This window comes from Amblyomma maculatum, unplaced genomic scaffold (genome assembly GCF_055883805.1).
Source record: "Amblyomma maculatum isolate TAMU_Amacu unplaced genomic scaffold, ASM5588380v1 scaffold_19, whole genome shotgun sequence".
NCBI classification, from domain to species: domain Eukaryota; kingdom Metazoa; phylum Arthropoda; class Arachnida; order Ixodida; family Ixodidae; genus Amblyomma; species Amblyomma maculatum.
Window position 1 is genome coordinate 525494 of NW_028146744.1, and position 21682 is coordinate 547175.

The 21682-nt window shown below is 44.8% G+C and overlaps 1 protein-coding gene across 7 annotated transcripts in view; it reads left to right on the forward strand.

The window, feature by feature from the left end:
* LOC146171553 (uncharacterized) overlaps positions 1 to 21682 on the forward strand; it is a 576153-nt gene that overhangs the window by 403503 nt on the left and 150968 nt on the right. For 5 of the 7 annotated variants that reach the window (XR_014702811.1, XR_014702814.1, XR_014702813.1 and 2 more), the window contains exon 9: positions 17383 to 17471. Coding sequence is in view for 1 of the 7 variants with exons in the window: in XM_084586418.1 (XP_084442544.1) it covers positions 17469 to 17471 (3 nt within the window). In the remaining 6 variants the exon portion in view is untranslated. Of the gene's footprint in view, positions 1 to 17358; positions 17472 to 21682 lie in introns of all 7 variants that reach the window. The other 2 variants (XR_014702815.1, XR_014702816.1) reach the window with 1 other exon arrangement.

Genomic DNA, 21682 nt, shown 5'->3' on the forward strand with positions numbered 1-21682 from the left:
AACACAACACAACAACAACGAGTAATTTTCACAAATAAACCACAAGCGACGAGGCCACTGATAATGCGTTTCGAAAACATTTGCAGTGAGTTAGAAATTCTGGACACCTTGCCCGACACTGCACCAAAAAACAGCCCCCTACCCCCATGGTACAAACTTCCAAATGTCTGTGATCTCACTCTAACACACTTCAACAAAAGCCAAACTCCTAAAGAGCATATAATACAAGAATTTCGCACAATAAAAGAAAAGTACAGTAATTATACAGAGTTTTATACAGATGGATCAAAAACTTCTACTTATGTTGGCTGTGCCGTAGTTGAAGAGAACTGGCAACAAATAATTAGGCTTCCTCAGTGCGCATCAATCTTTACAGCTGAATCCTATGCTATCCTGACAGCTGTAGAAAAAATAGTGAATGAAAGCATTGGGAACAGTGTCATCTACACCGATTCGCTGAGTGTACTGATGGCTTTAAATCACAGGAATGCTGCCATGCCTCTAATCGGTGACATAATACATAATGTAAAAATGATCACGACACAAGGACACAACATAGTGTTCTGTTGGGTCCCTAGTCACGTAGGCATTGACGGCAATGAAAGAGCAGACAAATGTGCTGCACTTGCCCACAACAAATTGATTCAGAAAGTAAACATACCACATAGTGATTGCTTGAAATTAATAAAACATAAACAGATCAATAAATGGCAGTCCAGATGGAACAACCAAGAAAATAATAAGTTGCGTCTCATAAAGCCTGTACTAGGAGAATGGAAATCGAGCACACATCAACAACGTTTTATGGAAGTGATAGTATGCCGTCTTCGTATTGGACATACTCATCTTACACATAACTTTCTGCTAATGAAACATAACAAACCGACCTGTGAAGAATGCGACGAGATACTCACTGTAAACCACATTCTAATTACATGCTCAAAACTTGAGACACTACGGAGAAAACATTTTACTATATTTTACAATCATAACATCCCATTTCATCCCACCTTGCTTTTAGGAGAAAGAGCACTTGTAAACCTAGCCTCTGTTCTCAGTTTCCTAGAAGAAGGAAACTTTTTAAATAAACTATAGATTAAACATATCCATTTCCTCTTTTGCAACCAGAACATACATTAACCTCGCTCTTGGCGCATGATAGCCTTAGTTGCTTATGCGCCATAAAACCCAACACAACACAACACACAACACACTTGAGGTACCTGACCTAAAATGGTCTCATTATTTCAACCTAAGATAACTAAGTAATCATCTACGAACCGGAAGATCTTTAAATGCATGAGTTATCAAAGCTTTCATTAAGAGCTCTGTCATGCATGCAGAGGTAAAGGTCACTGAGAACTGGGGCAATGCATGATCCTGTACAGATCCCCTGCCTTTGTATAAAACGAGACCCATTCCAATCTGCAAAGGTTGATTTGAGGTAAACCGACAACAATTCCAAAAAACCATCAACACTAATGCCGCACTTATTCTGAAAAGCCACGGCGCCATATTTGGACAGCCATTACTGTTGATGGTTTTTTGAAATTGTTGTCGGTTTACCTCAAATCAACCTTTGCAGATTGGAATAGGTCTCTTTTTATACAAAGGCAGGGGATCTGTATAGGATCATGCATTGCCCCAGTTCTCAGTGACCTTTACCTCGGCATGCATGACAGAGCTCTTAATGAAAGCTTTGATAACTCATGCATTTTAAAGATCTTCCAGTTCGTAGATGATTACTTAGTTATCTTAGGTTGCAATAATGAAACCATTTTAAGTCGGGTACCTCAAGTTCTGACCATGTTTGCGAACACAATGGCGCCACTTGAGCTGACCCACGAAGTGCCAGACAATAATTCCATTTGTTTTCTCGAGCCAAGACTTATTTTCACTCCTAATCATGTTTGCTGGGCGTTCGAACCAAGAAGCAAGAAACCCATTTTAGCTTATGGTATTGCTCATTCAAAGTTGGTTAAAAGGAATATTGTGCAATCTGGTTTTAGTAACGCCTTGACGAAGTCACGCAAGCATAAATTTCAGGATAGCTTTTCAGCTCAAGTGTGCAGGCTGACGCAGTCGGGATTCCCGCAGAAACTTCTTTCTTCTGTCGCTAGAAAAATGTTAAAGAACTACAAAATGAAGATGACAGGCCCTTCAGCTGAAGTCCAACAGCGAAATAAGGTAGCAATAATACCTTATATCCACAAGATTTTTCATAATCTCAAGAAGATTGGTAAGAAGGCAGGCGTTCACGTGGTCTTTTCAGCCCCGCACCGCCTATCAAGACTTTGTCGCATGGTCAACAAAACGACAAAGAGAGATAATTGCTGCACCACAAGGCACAAGAATCCCGCCGTAACATGCGCAGAAGGGCTTTTATACCCAATCCCTCTATCTTGTGGCAAAGCATACATCAGCCAAACTGGCCAATGTATTATTCATCTTTAATGGAGCATAGCAATGATTTTTCAGGGTCATCGTCCAAAAACCTGCCAGTGCATTGTCGCACATGCGACCGCAATAGAAAATGCTCCCCTTTCTTTCAGAACACGACCATTCTAAACCGATCCCATAACAAGCTTACACGCGAAATAGTGGAAGCCGCTTTGATTGCTAAGCACAAGGATGAATGCGTCAGCACATCCTCAGTTTTCATTTCGAACAAAGAAATTGCTTTTCTCTCTGATTGTGCTTGATTTTATCTTTGATTTTATTTGCACTCTTTACATGCCTTCGTTTTATACATTTTGAATTGCAGTCAGGCATATTGTTTAATTCATTGTTGGTTTTTTGTTTTGCAGTGTCAATTGGTTGGCTTTCAATTTTGTTTCAACATTTGCATCTCTCTTTCTTCTTTTTTAATGTTTAACTTACTTATTATTTTTTGTCCATCTCATAAGTTTCTCTGCGGTTTTTTAAACAAGTCCTTATATGAAACGTTTTTTTCTGTGCATCCACCTTTTTTAGCCTTTGTTGGTTGGTAAGGACTGGGAATTTTTGTTGCTTTTTCACGCACTTTCACTATGGCCACTATTATCATGTTATGTCACTGTATCATGTCAATCATATGTTAGGATTTTAGATCATCATCATCATCAGCCTGACTCTACCCACTGCAGGGCGAAGGCCTCCCATATTTCTCCACTTAACCCGGTTCTGTGCTAGCTGCATCCACTTGACCCCTGCGAACTTCTTAATCTCATCCGCCCACCTAACTTTCTGCCGCCCCCTGCTACGCTTTCCTTCCCTTGGAATCCAGTTTGTTACCCTACGCGACCATCGGTTATCCTCTCGTCGCACTACATGTCCTGCCCATGTCCATTTTTTCTTAATGTCCGCTAGAATGTCGGTAACTTGAGTTATTTCTCTGACCCAATCTGCACGCTTCCTATCTCTTATTGTTACCCCTACCATTTTTTGTTCCATAGCCCTCTGGGTTGTCCTCAACTTAAGTAGAACTTTCTTGGTTAGCCTCCACGTTTCAGCCCCATAGGTGAGTACAGGTAAGATGCAGCTGTTGTATACTTTCCTCTTGAGCGATACCGGTAAGCTGCTAGACATAATCTGCGAGTGCTTGCCAAATGTGCTCCATCCCAATCTTATTCTTGTTATTTGTTTTTCATTGTCCGGATCTGCGGTTACTACCTGTCCTAAGTAGACATATTCGCCTACTACTTCCAGTACTTCGCTACCTAATGTAAACTGCTGTTCCTTCCCGAGGCTGTTGAACATTACCTTAGTCTTCTGCATATTGATTTTCAAGCCTACCTTTCTACTTTTCCTGTTTAGGTCATCAATCATTATTTGTAGTTCATCTCCCGAGTTGCTTAGCAAGGCAATGTCATCAGAAAATCGCAGATTACTGAGGTATTCTCCATCTATTCTTATCCCTAACTGCTCTCCCTCCAAATCTCTGAATACTTCCTCTAAGCAAGCTGTGAATAGTACTGGGGAGATTGTGTCTCCTTGCCTAACACCTTTCTTTATGGGAATTTTGTTACTTTGTTTATGCAGAACTATGGTTGCTGTGCAGCCACTATATATATCTTCCAGCACTTTCACGTACGGCTCGTCTACCCCCTGATTTCGCAATGCCTGCATCACCGCCGAGGTTTCAACTGAGTCAAATGCTTTTTCGTAATCAATGAATGCTATGTATAAGGGCTGGTTATATTCCGAGCATTTTTCTTTCACCTGATTGATGGTATGGATATGATCGATAGTAGAGTACAGTTTCCGAAACCCTGCTTGATCCTTTGCTTGATTGAAGTCTAAGGTTGTTCTGATTCTATTAGCGATTACCTTCAGTTCAGTTCAGGCGTTCAGTCGTGTCCGACTCTTCGTGACCCTATGGACCATGTCACGCCACGCTTTCCGGTCTCTCACTATCTTCTTAACATCACATAGCTTCATCTGCAATGCCTCGAGAATGCCATCTAACCATCGCGTTCGCTGCCTACCCCTTCTCCGGCGACCCTCAACCTTTCCCAACATCAAATCTTTCTCCAGCGACTCCTCTCTTCTCATCAGATGACCAAAGTATGTGAGCTTTAACTTTAGAATTTGACCCTCCAATGAGCAGTCAGGGTTTATGGTCGACAATATCGACTGATTTGATCTTCTGGCAGTCCAAGGAACTGTTAAGAGTCTTCGCCAGCACCACAATTCAAACGCGTCAATTCTTCGGCGGTCAGCCTTTTTCACAGTCCAACTCTCGCATCCATACATCACAACTGGAAAGACCATAGCACGGGTTATACGGATCTTGGTTGGCAGACTAATGTCTCTGCTCTTTACTAGGCAGTCAAGGCTAACCATTGCTCTCTTTCCCAGAAGCAGGCGTCTCCTAACTTCATGGCTGCAGTCTCCCTCCGAGGTAATCTTGGCGCCCAAGAACAGAAAATCTGTCACAGCTTCCACTTCTTGTCCATTGATGCTCCAGGACTTGATAGGGCAAGACGCCATGATCTTCGTCTTTTTAATGTTCAGTTTAAGCCCAAACTTCTCACTCTCTTCTTGTACGCGCATCAGAAGTCTCTTGAGTTCCACTTCACTTTCTGCCATTAAAGTGGTATCATCCGCATATCTTAGTAAATACCTTATACGTAACAGACAGTGCGCTGATTGGTCTGTAAGTTTTAAGGTCCTTAGAGTGCTCTTTCTTATGAATGAGGATAATGTTTGCATTCTTCCATGGTTCCGGTACCGTCGATGACATCAGGCACTGCGTATACTAGGTGGCCAGTTTTTCTAACACGATATCCCCCCGTCCTTCAGCAAATCCGTAGTTATCTGCATTTAGATACATCGATTTTTATACTCGTGTTTGTCCCATGAATTTGAGCGAGCCCTCCGCTCCTTTGGCATTGCACATTCCACCACATCTGTCAATCATCCCCAGTGCAATGGCCTCGTGGAGCGTGTTAACCGCACCATCACGGATATACTCGCCTCCTTCGTGGCTCCGTCCCACAGAAACTGAGATCGTTTTGTTTCTGCGGCAGCTTTTGCACTCAACACTGCGAGGCAAGAAAACTGCCATGCATGTTGACAAGTTTGGTTTCAGTGCGACACATCACATAAGCTGCAAAATTTGTCCTTCAGTCATTTTATTGAAGAACTTGTAATGCGTTATATAATGTTGCGGGACCCTGTGCCCGCCTAGAGATAGACACAGAACAGAGGACACCAGGCAAACACCACTTACCCCAGCGCTCTTCTTTTGTTCTCTAACCCTCGCGCTGGCGCCGCGCGCTTGTCTCGCGCTCGTCCTGCACCTCTTCCTTTTCTGGCGCAGCGCTCCTCGGCGTGCATGTAACATCTTTCCACCGGGGGGGGGGGGGGGGGGGAGTTTCAGTGAGCTGCTGCAGGCGCTCCAATTATTACTTGGCGTTTCGTGGGGAATGCAGTGAGGCAGCTGGCGACGACAGTAGTGGTGATGACCCGATATCTAAGTCGGAGTCAATGCTGGCGCTGTTGACATATTGATTCATGTTTACACATGCTCCGTGAAAATGTGGTGCACACCGCATCGTCTATGCTCGGGGAGGTCTTCGAGGTGGTATGTCACGGGGCCGAGCCGTTCAACGACACGGTAAGCGCCCCCGTATCGGGGCATGAGCTTCGTGTAATGGCCAGTCGTGCAGATGGTGCGGCGAACGAGGACCAAGTCACCCAACCGGAAGGTGGGATGTGGTGGTGATGCTGCACGCGCATGAGCTGTGAGAAGGTTGCACTGAGCGTCGAGGTGGGCGTAACGAAGTCGTTGGGCAGAGTCAATTGGTGACGTAGTTTAACGGTGAAGGCCCAACTGCGCGTCGAGAGGGATGTAGGGCGTTCTGCCATAGACGACTGAGAACGGCGTAAGTCATCTAGGCCGACAGATCTGTTGTCTTTACACCATAGTTTTATGGAAACGGGCTGTTGTCTTTGATAATGCTGCTCACGAATTCCCAGTTCTGCTTTTATGTAATGCAGCTCTTTTTAATAAAAACAACTCTAGAATGGCTTTACACATCTCTCTAAACATGGTGATTTAGGCTGGTACAAGACAAATGTTCTGGTACCTGGGTAGCAATGGTATGACATCGCACTCTTTTTGTTAAGGAGGCAAGTTGCCAACACGTCTTGTCAACATTGGGCTGTAATGAGTGCACTGGACCAGGCTCTGCACCGATGTTTCTCCTGGTGGTGTCTAAGGTTGCTGCATAAGTTCTGGTGCAGCCTCCTTCACTGCAGCGAAGCCGTCATCTTCATCAACTGTAATATCTTAAGAGGAAAGTCCTGCATGTGCCACAAGCGGTGGTTACACCTGGATAAAGAAGTTGCGTGACTGGTTTTGGAAGGGAACTTTATTGCGATAACAATATGTGCAAACACTGTTTCGGCCAATAGCTATATAAGCTAGTGGCCAGTCTGATAAAAAAATTGTAGTTCAGCCGCAGAGCGCAAAAGGCTGTAAAGGTAATCTTCATATACACAGTAGGACTCGTTTGCAAGATACACACCACAGAACACTAAAAAAACAAACACACAAAAACCAAGCACACTTGGAGCAGACCAGGAGCTAGATATTGAGTGGCTAAAATACAAACAAAGCTGCCTGCACAAATGGTAAACAGAAGGTAAATCTCTGCTCAACCTTACGGCTGCCTGGTCTGCTCCAGAGTGATAGTCCCCCCAGGCTTGTTCGATATTATATAGGAGCCATGCCGTCTACCGTCAGTGTCCCTTGAGGAAAAGCGTAGCATTTTTCGTGGAAAACCTGCGGTGCTCGTTGCATTTGTGTAACACAGGATGACCACGCGAGCTAGGCATTACGTCCTGGTCGTCAGCGCAGATGATCAATCTTCAAAGATTGTCCAGCGGGAACTCTAACTGTCGCTGACAAGGATATCTTCGACATCTTCATTTCTGAAATCACGTTGGATAGTCTGTCGTCAGCAGCATCAGTCCGTTTCCAGATCCGCCACTAGCAAAGATGGGGCTACACGAGGAATGGAGTCCATTCGTGAATAAGCCAAGGGAAGCACCAATATGGGGCTATAGAAGTTGGCTTTAAAAATATAAAACTGAAATGAGAAAACATTTTTAGGAGTGCACAAATGGAAATAGTCGCCTTTGTCAGTATTGTCATGCTGATGGTTTTTACGTGCAAGATCATGTATTGAAACCTGCTTACCCTGCTACATAAAAAGCAGATCAGAATATACGAGAGCATCGTGCGGACACTAGGAAGGTGTAAATGAGATAAAAATGTAGTTGAATTTTTTGTCGTTCCAGGCTTCGTCGTGAACAAGAACTGCTCATACAGTCTCATCATGCTAGAACGGTGCTTTTTTCTTTGTGCATTGTATGATAATGCCTCTGTTGATCTAACTGGCATTTCTCATGGATCCATACCATGCAGTTTTTATAGGGGGCTGAACAAACTGTTCTGCACATTCCTCAACAAATGGAGGAAATCAGAGACAAAGTGCAAGGAGCAATTCTTGTCCGCAGCATAGGCTGACCACAACTTCCAGCTAGGATAATTGGGCATACGCCTACCGCGGGGGGGGGGGGGGGGGGGGGTGTCATTGACGCATGCCGCCTGAGAAATATAGTTTATACTGCACTTTTACGTGAATTGTTTTTGCACTAAATTGCCATCTATGAAGTAGAAACTGCTGTTCATGACGCAAGTTGAAGTTCAGATGCATATCGTTTTGAAATAAATCACATTAAAATGCTCGAACATGAACAAATTTCTCAATACCTATGTAGAATGGGCACCTGACCGAACCACCTTCAAATAGCTCGGTCTGATCGCACAAACTGCTAGAACTGCTGGCAGGTTTATTCATAGTTTGCTTTTACCTTACTCCTGGCGGCTGTCGTCGGAGGTGGCCATGATCGAGGCATAGTCTGCTTTCCATTTCTCCTTGTATGTGCAGTCTTGGGTCTCGGATCGATCTGTGGGTCGTAGCAGGCGGCGACGTCTTGCCTCTTGACGCAGTGCATTTTATGGATCGATAACTCACTGCTTCTTGTACAACGGGGCTGCTCGCTTTAGTGGCGACGCGTACTGCATGCACCTCCCGCTCACACTTGCTCGTTGTCACAACTGCATGCATTGAAAATCAGAAGTGTCGTAACATGTTATACATGTCATTAAAATTACAAAAAATAATCATTATAAAATAGACAGGCACAAAATCAAGTACAATCAGCGTCTGATAAGAGGCTCTGTTTTTACTTTCTTTTGGAATAGACCTGGGGTCCCAACAAAACATGGCCTCCCCCCGCAGGGGGCACCTGTTAAAGCAGGTGTTTGTGTGTTTTGTGCGACACCACGGACCCCGAGCACCCACGCTTAGCCGTGCGTGGCATCGTCGTGTCTGGGGAAAAGGGGATCCTGGTGGTTGAGCCGATGCCGAGTGTTTGGGCCTTTAAGGCCCCTCGACGGAGGCAACACACCACTTTGGCCCACGCTTCCCATAGACGGCACCTCCGGGCTGACCCACCCGGGGGAAACCGGCAGTCGCCTTTTCCTATCCTTCCCTTCATCTTTCACGTTCCTATCTTCTATCCTACAACTCTCCTGTCCTCTACTCTCCTCTTGGTTTTTCCTTACTTCCAGGCAGCGAGGGTTAACCTTGTGTGGCTGACTACCCTGAGTTACGCCATATTAGGTTATAGTTACTGTGTATAGCTGACGTGGACAGGACTTGCCTGCCAATTCCTGCCCCGCCCCCTCGTTGGGCTCCATGGTGGGTGGCTGGTACCGCAGCCGAACATCATACATTATTTATGGCTTCTTCCTCCAAACAAACTGATTTCCTTTCCAAGAAAATGTGGACCGATGTATCAGCCCAGTTCTTTTCAGCGAAGCATGAAACTTTCCCTAAATATCATGTGATCCACAGTGAAAGCCCTTCCAAACAAGCTCGGCTTATATCCCCTTTTACAGTATCTAGGTCTCTCACAACCATACTAGGCTCAGGATACAAAGTTAGTAAACTGGCTAGCGGGGATCTCCTGCTTGAGCTGCAAAGCAAACTCCAGTACAGCAACCTTCAGCAACTTGCTACATTTGGGGATAGCCCAATAACAGTCAGTGCTTGGACACAGTCCAAGGCGTGATATCAGAGATTGACTTCCTGTCACTCACTGAAGAACTTCTAGAAGGTCTTTCCGAGCAAAATAATCGGTTTACACAGGGTCAAAATCCGAAAGAACAACCAAGAAATACCAACAAAGCACATAGTTCTCACTTTTAACTCTAGCAAACTCCCTGAATCCATTGAAGTCGGTTACATCAAAGTAGACATCCGGCCCTACATCCCAAACCCTAGGCTTTGTTTCAACTGCCAAAGATTCGGTCATGGCTCCCAGAACTGCCGTGGCCGACAAACATGCACAAAATGTGCCTCAACTCAACATAAATCTGACTAGTGTGAAGCTGTGCCACACTGCGCGAACTGTGCAGGTGAACACGCCGCATACTCACGGTCATGTCCTTCTTGCAAGAAGGAAAAGGACCTCCTTACCATAAAAATCAATGAAAACATAAGGTTTAAAGAGGCACGACAGCAATATCTTGTTAAATGGCACTTTTTTGTTCACAGCCAAACCGAACTATTCCAATGTGGTGGAGCATAGGGGCAGCACACCACAACAGGATTTGGTCTCCGCCGAGGTTAAGCCTCAGGCAGAGCCATCCCTGCCCCAGGCAGAAGCAGTGAAAGCTGCCCTGCCGTCGCAGAAACGGCACACTGGCCCCAGAGCCAACAGCCCAAAAGGCTTCTCCCCCAGAAGGGAAGCCTGCAACCAACACTCCTAACTCTCCCCAAACGTCCAAAGCCCCCGAGACAATGGACACAACCCATTCCTCGTCCACGCTGCAGCGGCGGCATAACTCTCTGGAAAGATAACGGCGAGAAAAAACTCTTATTACAGGACCAGACAAACCTGAAGCCTAAACTCAGGTACATTCCATAAAAAAATATGGCGTTCCTCATACACTGGAACTGCCGAGGTCTCATAAACAACTGGTGTCCACTTGTCACCAACACCGTAGTTACGGACCAGTACAGGGTCCTCCGGAGCTAAACTCCCGCTGGCGTCGTCCGACTCTGGTGTAGCTGCTCTGCTCCTCCTGAGAGGAAAACACATGACAAGTCTGGTGCGTAGTCGATAACCTAACAGTAACTCTGAAGGTGATAGGCTCGACTGCCTTGGGGCATTCCGGTATCGACACAAAACTCGTGCGAGTGCGGTTGAGAGATCCACGCCAGGCATCTTCTTTAACCCATCCTTAACCGTTCTGACCGCGCGTTCTGCCAGCCCATTGCTTTGTGGGTGGTAGGGCGGTGTTCGAATGTGAGCAATGCCATTCCTGTTCATGAATTCGGCGTAATCCGACCCAGTAATGGGCGTGCGGTTATCAGTTACTACAGTGCGCGGTAGTCCGAACTGGCTGAAGAGCGTACGCAGCGCGTTTACCGTGCTGCTTGACGTTGCACTCGAGAGTGGAAGGGCCTCGATCCATTTGCTGTGGGAATCAACCACGATCAGCAGCATTTTGTCCCTGATAGGTGCAGCGAAATCGAGGTGCAATCGGGATCATTTTTCTTCTGTAGCTGGCCCGTTTACTGGTTCACGTGCTGGAGGCATTGGTAAAGCCTAGACACAGTTTCTGCATTCATCGGCTATTCGGCTAATGTCCCGGTCGATCTCCGGCCACCAAAATTTGGGATGTGCTACCTTCTTCATGGTGCAGACGCCCTAATGGGCTTCGTGCAATATCAGCAGTCTACCGCGCGCCTGTTTGGGGACTACTACACGATGTCCCCACAGTAGGAGGCCATCCTGAACAGATAATTCATGTCGCTTTTTGTAGTAATGCAAGACCCCGTGTTACCGGAGCAACATGCTTTGGGCCAACCCTCCTGGACGTACCTGCGGACAAGTGCTAGTACCACGTCCGTTTCTGTGAGTGACCGCAATTCTTCTATAGTGATGGCCGACTGGTCCCACAGGTCGATGGCGAGGACAAACTCTGCGTCTCCTTCCAGTGCGGTCTCCGTTTCCTGCAAGGTTTGAGGTAAACGGCTTAGGGTGTCCGCGTTAACCATCATTTTTCCGGATTTGCAAAGCAGCTTGTATTTGTACGCTCCCAGCAGAAGAGCCCATCTTTGTATTCTCGCGGCGGCAATGATGGGGGTCTGACGATCCATTCGTAGAAGGCCGAGCAGTGGCCGATGATCCTTCACCAGGGTGAACTCCCGGCCAAGGAGGTAGTCCCGGAAACGGGAAATACCAAAAACGAGAGCCAACGCTTCACGTTCGATCTGAGAATACTTCTTTTCGGCCGAAGTTAAGGTCCGGGACCGAAATCCGATGGGCCTTATTTCCCCATTAATGCGATGGAAAAGTGCCGCTCCCACACCGTGAGGTGAGGCATCGCATTCCAAAAGTAGTTCGAGCTTCGGATTGAAATATGTCAACACAGGGGCTGCGCAAAGAGCCTTTTTCGACAGTTTGAATGCTGCTTGTTCTTTATCGCTCCACATCCACCTGGCTCCTTTCGTCAGTAGCTTATACAAAGGCGCAAGTAAGGTGGACAGGTTAGGGAGAAACTTATGGTAGAATGTGATAAACCCAAGAAAGGCACGCAACTCTGTAACATTACGCGGAGAAGGGGCTAGTCTGATAGCGTCGATGTTCTTTTCAACCGGGTGCAACCCGTTTTTATCAATGCGGTGACCGAGATAAACTGCTTGCTCGGCGAAGCGACATTTGTCAGCGCGCAGCTTAATGCCATTTCCCTGAAGCGTTGCAGTACTGCTTTCAGGTTTGAGTCATCTTGGCTCTTGTCAGCTATCAGCACATCGTCAAGATAGACCTGCACGCCGGTTAACCCTTGGAGCACGGATTCAATTTTCCGCTGAAAGATTGCTGGCGCAGAAGAGATTCCAAATGGTAGCCGATTGTAGCCGTATAGCCCTTTTTGAGTGTTGATGACGGCCAGTTTCCGCGACTCCTCGTCCAACGCTACCTGGCTATAGGCATCTCTCAGGTCTAGCACACTGAACCGTTCTCCTCCCGCTAAATTGGCAAACATGTCGTCAATAACTGGTAGCGTGTATTGCTCAATCTCACACACAGGATTTAGTGTGGCTTTAAAATATCCGCAAAGGTGCACTGAGCCGTCCTTCTTCAAGACGGGAACAATGGGTGTGGCCCATTCCGAATAAGGTACAGGCGATATTATCCCTGCTTCCGTAAGCCTAACCAACTCCTGTGAAACTTTTTCATTGTACGCAAAAGGAAGCTTCCTTGCTTTGAAAAACTTGGGGGTTGCTCCGCTCTTGAGATGAATCCGTGCTGGCGGGCCTTTCAAGAGTCCGGTGCCCTCGCCGAAAAGATCAGCTTAGCTGTTCAGAATTTCCCCGGCAGGATGATGAGCAGCTGGCGGAACCGTGCTGGCCACGTTAGTCTGCGCCTTTACGTGCAGGAGAGTCATTCCGGTGACCTTCAGTTTCTGCAATAAATCCCGGCCACAAAGACTGGGGCCTCTGCATTTTAACACCACCAGATTGCATTCCACTGTAGTTGCTTGATAACGCACGTCCATGTTCATGACGGCCGGCACTGGTAGCTTTCCAAGATAGCACGATAACTTTATCGGCGATTTCGCGAGCGGAGGCCATTCATTGCGATGTTTGTCATAAATAGCTTTTGAAATGATGCAGACTGGGGATCCAGTATCAGTGTCCATTTTTAGGTCAACGCCGTTCCATGTGAATGTTTTCTGAATGGGCGGTAGCAGCGTCTGCGCCGCCGTACGGAGGGACCATATCTGCGATGTACTGCTATCACTGTCTTCCGATTCCTGCCGCTTCTGTGCTTCCATGGTACCAGTTCTGTTAACGCTGTCGGCCGCTGAGCACATCTTCGCTAGATGCCCGTATCGTCTGCATTTGAAACATTGCCCTCTGTTAAAGCGACATACTGCAGTCTTGTGGCCGTAGTTACCACAGCACTGGCATTGCGTTCGCGGTTGCTTTCGTATCGCTGATTGGCGCCGATGAGTTATCTTGAACACATTTGGATCCCGAGCCTCGCCGGTTATGCCTCGCGAATCTAGTTCGGCGCTTTCTGCAGCTAGTGCTAGAGCCTCTGCTTCCTTTAGCGACAGGTCTTTTATTGCCAGAAGCTGCTTTTGTAAACTCTTTGATCGGACGCCACACACGATGCGGTCTCTGATCATTCTTTCTAGCACAGACGAAAAATTGCAGTTCTGTGCTATTTGTCGTATATTGACAATAAATTCCTGCACGGATTCTTCTTCTTTCTGATAGCGGTAGAAGAACTTAAAACTTTCTGCTATTTCGTTTGGTGTAGGATCATAGTAGCTGTTCAAGGTCTCGAATACCTTGTCGTAGCTCAACGAACTTGTTTTTGCTTGCGCTACTTTACTGCATAAAACTTGAACGGTCTTCGTCCCAAGGGCGGCTACTAGTAAAGCCCTCTTCATTGCATCAGCTGAGATTTCATTGGCCTCAAAGTACGCTTCTACTTTCACCAGGTAAGCTTGCCACTTATCGTCTTCCTCATCGAAGTCTGGTAGCTTGTGACCCATGTCTGGCGCTGTCCTGGGCCCGATATCCTTGCTTCAGCCTCGTCGCCACTGTTGGAAAGGCGCAGTGAATGGGAACGCCACTGTTGGAAAGGCGTAGTCAATGGGAACGCCGCTCCCGAGTGATGCATCCGACAGCGTAGCCAGGCCAAAAGTCCGACGGTTTATTTCCAGATCAAGGGGTATTATATAGTCTGAGGGGTGAGCCGAAAGAAGCAAAGAAAGAATGAAAAGGCTGGTGCCGTTGCTGGTTCATAGATGGCGGTAGCATCGATTGGTGCCGTTGCCGGTTCATAGATGGCGATAGCACAGTGGCTGTTCTATTCTCTCTCAAACGAAGCTTACAGACAGATCCTACTCTACACCTGAACAAAACTAAATTACCGGTGAAAAACGAACACAAATTTCTAGGCGTAACTTTTGACAAAAAACTCACCTTTCTTCCTCATATAAATGTCCTGAAGAAAAAGGCTTCCAAATCTCTAAACATACTAAAGGTTCTTTCCCGTAAACACTGGGGCGCTGACAGGACATGCCTTAAACACATTTACAGATCTGTCGTACGCTCCTCCTTAGACTATGGCTGCATAGTGTATGGGTCAGCTAGACCATCATACTTAAAAAAACTAGACCAGGTACATAACAAAGGACTTCGACTCTCATGTGGAGCATACCGAACTTTTCCTATATCCAGTCTGCTTGTGGAAACGAATGGACCTCCTCTTGAAATCAGAAGAATGTCACTTACATGTTCCCATATAATTAAAATCAGATCTCTGCCAAAGCATATCTGCTATTCCCTAGTAACTAAATGCCCTTCTAGAACACTATTCGCCAACAAACCCAATGCAGCGAGAGCACTGCTCCTAAGATTTGAGCAAATGTGTCAAGAGGTTGAGCTACCGGATTGTTTACCTAGTATTGCCAAAAGACCTAACCCTCTGCCTCCTTGGTACCTGGTCCCTGCAGTTTGCAACCTCTCACTTACACAGTTCCAAAAAACAATAACCCCACAAGAGCTCATCATACAAGAATTCCTTCAGCTGAAAGAAAACTACAGTAGCTTCACAGACGTTTACACGGATGGCTCGAAAACAGATCATTATGTCGGAAGCGCAGTTGTTCAAAGTGAATGGGAAAAAATAAGACTTCCACAGTGCGCGTCCATCTTTACTGCTGAATGATAAGCTGTGTCTGTTGCCATAGAGAAAATAATAAAAGAAAACCTCAGGAGAAGCATTGTTTACACAGATTTCCTAAGTATAGTCACAGTCCTTCACACAAGAAACGCAGTTATACCAATTCTGGGAAACATCATACACAGCATAGCAACACTTACAGATGAAGGACGAAGCATAAAAATTTGCTGGGTTCCCAGTCATGCAGGAATTCAAGGTAATGAAAAAGCAGATATGTGCACTGCCAAAGCTTGAGACAAGAAAATAAAAGAAGTGCAGGTACCATCTCAAGACTGCATGAAATTGATACAAAGTAAGCTGATACAAAAATGGCAGTCGACTTGGAACACTGAAACAAATAACAAAATACACCTCATAAAGCCTGTAATAGAAGAGTGGAAATCGAGCACCCACCTTGAACGTTCCAAAGTATCTCTATGCTGTCTTCGCATAAGACACACACATTTAACACAGCGTCATTTTAACTAAACAGGATAAGCCCCTGTGTGATTCACGCGGACACGAGCTAACAGTCACCCACATTTTAATCTCATGCAGACAACTTGAACAACTAAGAAAAAAACATTTTACGCAGTTTTACAAATAACACATTCCTCTTCATCCAGCGTTGCTTTTAGGTGAAAATTCGCTCTTTGATTTGCCCTGGGTTTTCAGGTTTTTAATAGAAGCAAGCGTTCTAAACAGAATGTAAGCTTAAATTACATAAATGCAACACTCTTAACCTTGAAGTTGGCGCATGATAGCCTAAGCTGCCTATGCGCCACTAAACCCAACACAGCAACAACAAAACATGGCCTCCAAGAGAGCATTAATTGTGTTTCAACTGTAGGTGGTTAATCATTACATAACGCAATAGCTTTTGATCTGCTGATTTCTCCTTCACTTTAACAAAGTTATTTGTAATTGCAACTGTCGCCTTCTCTTCAAAGAGCCCAGCCGGCAGCACAGCAAAACCCCCTTGTTTGTCCATTTGATGTAATCGAAGATTATTCCGCTCAAAAAATGTCACCACTTCTGCAGTACAACCATGCACATGCTGCCAAGTGCTGACTGGGGAGAGCATGCAGAGGGGCCAACACAGGAGATTCATCGGTAGCGTTGAAGTACTCTGACGGCGAACATTTTGGCGAACAACTCTGTGTTTGCATCCTAGCCGTCTTCACTGGTGATGTCTTTAGAGTACTTTGGGGTGGCTCTGATGTGTGAATGAATCCACGAGTCATCCAATGCCCATCATACGACAAGGCTACATAGATAGAAAACTGGTGAACTCTCGCGCATTGCACTTCCACTTCCGTAGCGGAGCGCGCCGTGGCAGGTGTCAGGTTTTTCTTTATGGTGTTCTTCCATGTTTTTGTTGTTGTCCACGCGAGAAATTTTTATCAGTGAAGGTACTGAAAAACTTTTATTGGGTCTAGTATTTTGCATAGTGGACGCAGCCAGAATGTTCGCAGCTAAAAAATTTATTTGTTTTTCTTCAACACGCAGCATACTCCATACTGATCTCTTGTCCTAGCAGTTATCACACGTCTTGAAAAGCATAACAGTGAGGTCGTATTCTCGATCGCCCCAAACGGTTCTTACTCTACTTCCAAACGTGTTGCACTTTTTGTCTCAGCTCTTTTTGCAGACCACCACTATCGTACCTAGCTGTTTTCACATTCAACAGGCGGTTGAGCAACTCATTGCAAACCAACGCAAAGCTCGTCGGGATTAAGCAGATGGTCAGCGACATTGCTGGGGACTAAGTTGGCCTTACGTTTCATTGCCGGTGTTAATTACAAATCCCACAGTTTCATGTCAGCTCTAGTCTTTTCATTTTCCATATCAAAAGGCATCAAAAGTGTTGTATCATGACGGGTCCGACCACAATGCAACTTTTCTTACTTGATGGGCCCGCTTGCCTAATTGGTCCCGTTTCCTTGACGCTGTCACTTGGCACAGGAATATGCTTTTCCTCTGTGTCTCACAACACAAATGCACATTTCTAACATTACCGATCAATGACGTTTTGCTATACTTATGCAGCGTCACATGCTTTCTCGTCGGCAGCACATTGTTGCGGAATCTCCAGTGTCCAAGGCCGAAGGTACTAGACAAGATGGCATCCTGGGGCACGACGTCGACTTGTGCAGCAGATGGTGAGAGATGCAGGATTCCTTTCAGTATAGTGTGGCAGGCAGTGAATAGGAACATGTGCTTGTTTTCTTTTGCTATCTATCGAGCCAATGATTCAAACTATACACTGAAGCATGTAATTTGAAACGAAGATGTACTCTTCCAAATGAGACGAAGACCGCACCTAATGTGCGCAGGGAACGGAAAGCATACGTTATATTATGACAATGGGCTATTTTAGTGTAAACACTGACTTAAAGTTAGTTTCCCGAGTTCCTATAAATTCATATTACACCTGAAATATTTACAGAGTTTAGAAACCTGATAGTTTTAAAATTTGAATTGTGGTTTTTATTGCACCCTCGAGACCAGTGTGCCCCTAAATTTATGTGTTTCAATGAGTTTTTCAAGCACACGAAAAGAAATTTCAACATATACCTAAGATGAGATTTTAGGAAGTGAAAGATTGGAAGATGCAATTATGGCACTTTGCAGTTTCATGAAGCTTCAAGCCATGCTGTCCCATTCACTTGCTACGCGAGAAACGTCACGAAGCAATTGTACATTTGGCTGCCTGCAGGCATGTTCGTGCACGATCCCTGATTGGTTCTTCAATGGTTAGTCTGCACCTCTGGGCAACGGACGTGCATGACACGAAAGCATGCTATATTATTTTGCTAGGTTCCTAGTCGCATTGGCATACGAGGAAAGAGGGAGCAGAAGTGTGTCGCACAAGCGAGAACAATAGAAATAAAATGTGAACTTGCCATTGCATGAAATTGGTAAGTAGCACACTAAGATCTTAATGGCAGCTTTCTTGGGAAAATGAAGGAAAAGCTGCATAACACTTTAGAAAGGATATTGTGCTGCCATAATGAACATTTTATCAAGGTCGTTTTATTTGTTTTACATGTAGGTCATATACACATCCCCCATAGTTTCTTGTGAACAAAAATTACAAAGAGGACAAGCTGTCGGGCTAGTTGGTTTTTCATAGTTATTGCAGCGCGTAGCCGGACAAGGACGAAGACGGAGGAACACGTAAGATGCAGAGGCACTGAACTGCGACTTTATTTTTGGAAATCAGCCAACCATGTCATATATATAACAGAGAAACGCCCACTAGAGGAACAAAATCTACACGTGGCGAAAACAGGTGCAACAAAATCAAACAGGAGTATAAAAAATCGATAAATCTAAATGCTTAACACACGATTGACATGGTACAGTGACATAACATGATAATAGTAGCTGTAGGGAAAGTGCGTGAAAAATTAACAAAAATTCCCAGTCCTTAACAAGCAACAATGGCTAAAAAAGGTGGATGCGCAGAAAACATTTTTTATATTAGAACTTGTTTAAAAAACCGCAGAGAAACTTATGAGATGGACAAAAAATAATAAGTAAATTAAACATGAAAAAAGAAGAGAGAGAGATGCAAATGTTGAAACAAAATTGAAAGCCAACAATTAACACTGCAAAACAAAAAAACAACAATGAATTAAACAATATGACGGACTGCAATTCAAAATGTATAAAACGAAGGCATGTAAAGAGTACAAATAAAATCAAAGATAAAATCAAGCACAATCAGAGAGAAAAGCAATTTCTTTGTTCGAAAGGAAAACTGAGGATGTGCTGACGCATTGATCCTTGTGCTTAGCAATCAAAGCGACTTCCACTATTTCACGTGTAAGCTTGTTATGGGATCGGTTTAGAATAGTCGTTTTCTGAAAGACAAGGGAGCATTTTCTATTGCGGTCACATTTGCGACAATGTACTGGCAGGTTTTTGTATGATGACCCTGAAAAATCATTGCTATGCTCCATTAAAGATGAATAATACATTGGCCAGTTTGGCTGATGTATGCTTTGCCACAAGATAGAGGGATGGAGTATACAAGCCCTTCTGCGCACGTTACGGCGGGATTCTTGTGCCTTGTGGTGCAGCCATTATCTCTCTTTGTCGTTTTGTTGACCATGCGACAAAGTCTTGATAGGCGGTGCGGGGCTGAAAAGACCACGTGAACGCCTGCCTTCTTACCAATCTTCTTGAGATTATGAGAAATCTTGTGGATATAAGGTATTATTGCTACCTTATTTCGCTGTTGGACTTCAGCTGAAGGGCCTGTCATCTTCATTTTGTAGTTCTTTAACATTTTTCTAGCGACAGAAGAGAGAAGTTTCTGCGGGAATCCCGACTGCGTCAGCCTGCACACTTGAGCTGAAAAGCTATCCTGAAATTTATGCTTGCATGACTTCGTCAAGGCGTTACTAAAACCAGATTGCACAATATTCCCTTTAACCAACTTTGAATGAGCAATACCATAAGCTAAAATGGGTTTCTTGCTTCTTGGTTCGAACGCCCAGCAAACATGATTAGGAGTGAAAAAAAGTCTTAGCTCGAGAAAACGAGTGGAATTCTTGTCTGGCACTTCGTGGGTCTGCTCAAATGGCGCCATTGTGTTCGCAAACACGGTCAGAACTTGAGATACCGGACTTAAAATGGTTTCATTATTGCAACCTAAGATAACTAAGTAATCATCTACGAACCGGAAGATCTTTAAATGCATGAGTTATCAAAGCTTTCATTAAGAGCTCTGTCATGCATGCAGAGGTAAAGGTCACTGAGAACTGGGGCAATGCATGATCCTGTACAGATCCCCTGCCTTTGTATAAAACGAGACCCATTCCAATCTGCAAGGTTGATTTGAGGTAAACCGACAACAATTCCAAAAAACCATCAACACTAATGCCGCACTTATTCTGAAAAGCCACGGCGCCATATTTGGACAGCCATTACTGTTGATGGTTTTTTGGAATTGTTGTCGGTTTACCTCAAATCAACCTTTGCAGATTGGAATAGGTCTCTTTTTATACAAAGGCAGGGGATCTGTATAGGATCATGCATTGCCCCAGTTCTCAGTGACCTTTACCTCTGCATGCATGACAGAGCTCTTAATGAAAGCTTTGATAACTCATGCATTTTAAAGATCTTCCAGTTCGTAGATGATTACTTAGTTATCTTAGGTTGCAATAATGAAACCATTTTAAGTCGGGTACCTCAAGTTCTGACCGTGTTTGCGAACACAATGGCGCCACTTGAGCTGACCCACGAAGTGCCAGACAATAATTCCACTCGTTTTCTCGAGCTAAGACTTATTTTCACTCCTAATCATGTTTGCTGGGCGTTCGAACCAAGAAGCAAGAAACCCATTTTAGCTTATGGTATTGCTCATTCAAAGTTGGTTAAAAGGAATATTGTGCAATCTGGTTTTAGTAACGCCTTGACGAAGTCACGCAAGCATAAATTTCAGGATAGCTTTTCAGCTCAAGTGTGCAGGCTGACGCAGTCGGGATTCCCGCAGAAACTTCTTTCTTCGGCCGCTAGAAAAATGTTAAAGAACTACAAAATGAAGATGACAGGCCCTTCAGCTGAAGTCCAACAGCGAAATAAGGTAGCAATAATACCTTATATCCACAAGATTTCTCATAATCTCAAGAAGATTGGTAAGAAGGCAGGCGTTCACGTGGTCTTTTCAGCCCCGCACCGCCTATCAAGACTTTGTCGCATGGTCAACAAAACGACAAAGAGAGATAATGGCTGCGCCACAAGGCACAAGAATCCCGCCGTAACATGCGCAGAAGGGCTTGTATACTCCATCCCTCTATCTTGTGGCAAAGCCTACATCAGCGAAACTGGCCAATGTATTATTCATCTTTAATGGAGCATAGCAATGATTTTTCAGGGTCATCGTCCAAAAACCTGCCAGTGCATTGTCGCACATGCGACTGCAATAGAAAATGCTCCCCTTTCTTTCAGAAAACGACCATTCTAAACCGATCCCATAACAAGCTTACACGCGAAATAGTGGAAGCCGCTTTGATTGCTAAGCACAAGGATGAATGCGTCAGCACATCCTCAGTTTTCATTTCGAACAAAGAAATTGCTTTTCTCTCTGATTGTGCTTGATTTTATCTTTGATTTTATTTGCACTCTTTACATGCCTTCGTTTTATACATTTTGAATTGCAGTCAGGCATATTGTTTAATTCATTGTTGGTTTTTTGTTTTGCAGTGTCAATTGGTTGGCTTTCAATTTTGTTTCCACATTTGCATCTCTCTCTCTTCTTTTTTAATGTTTAACTTACTTATTATTTTTTGTCCATCTCATAAGTTTCTCTGCGGTTTTTTAAACAAGTTCTAATATAAAAAATGTTTTCTGCGCATCCACC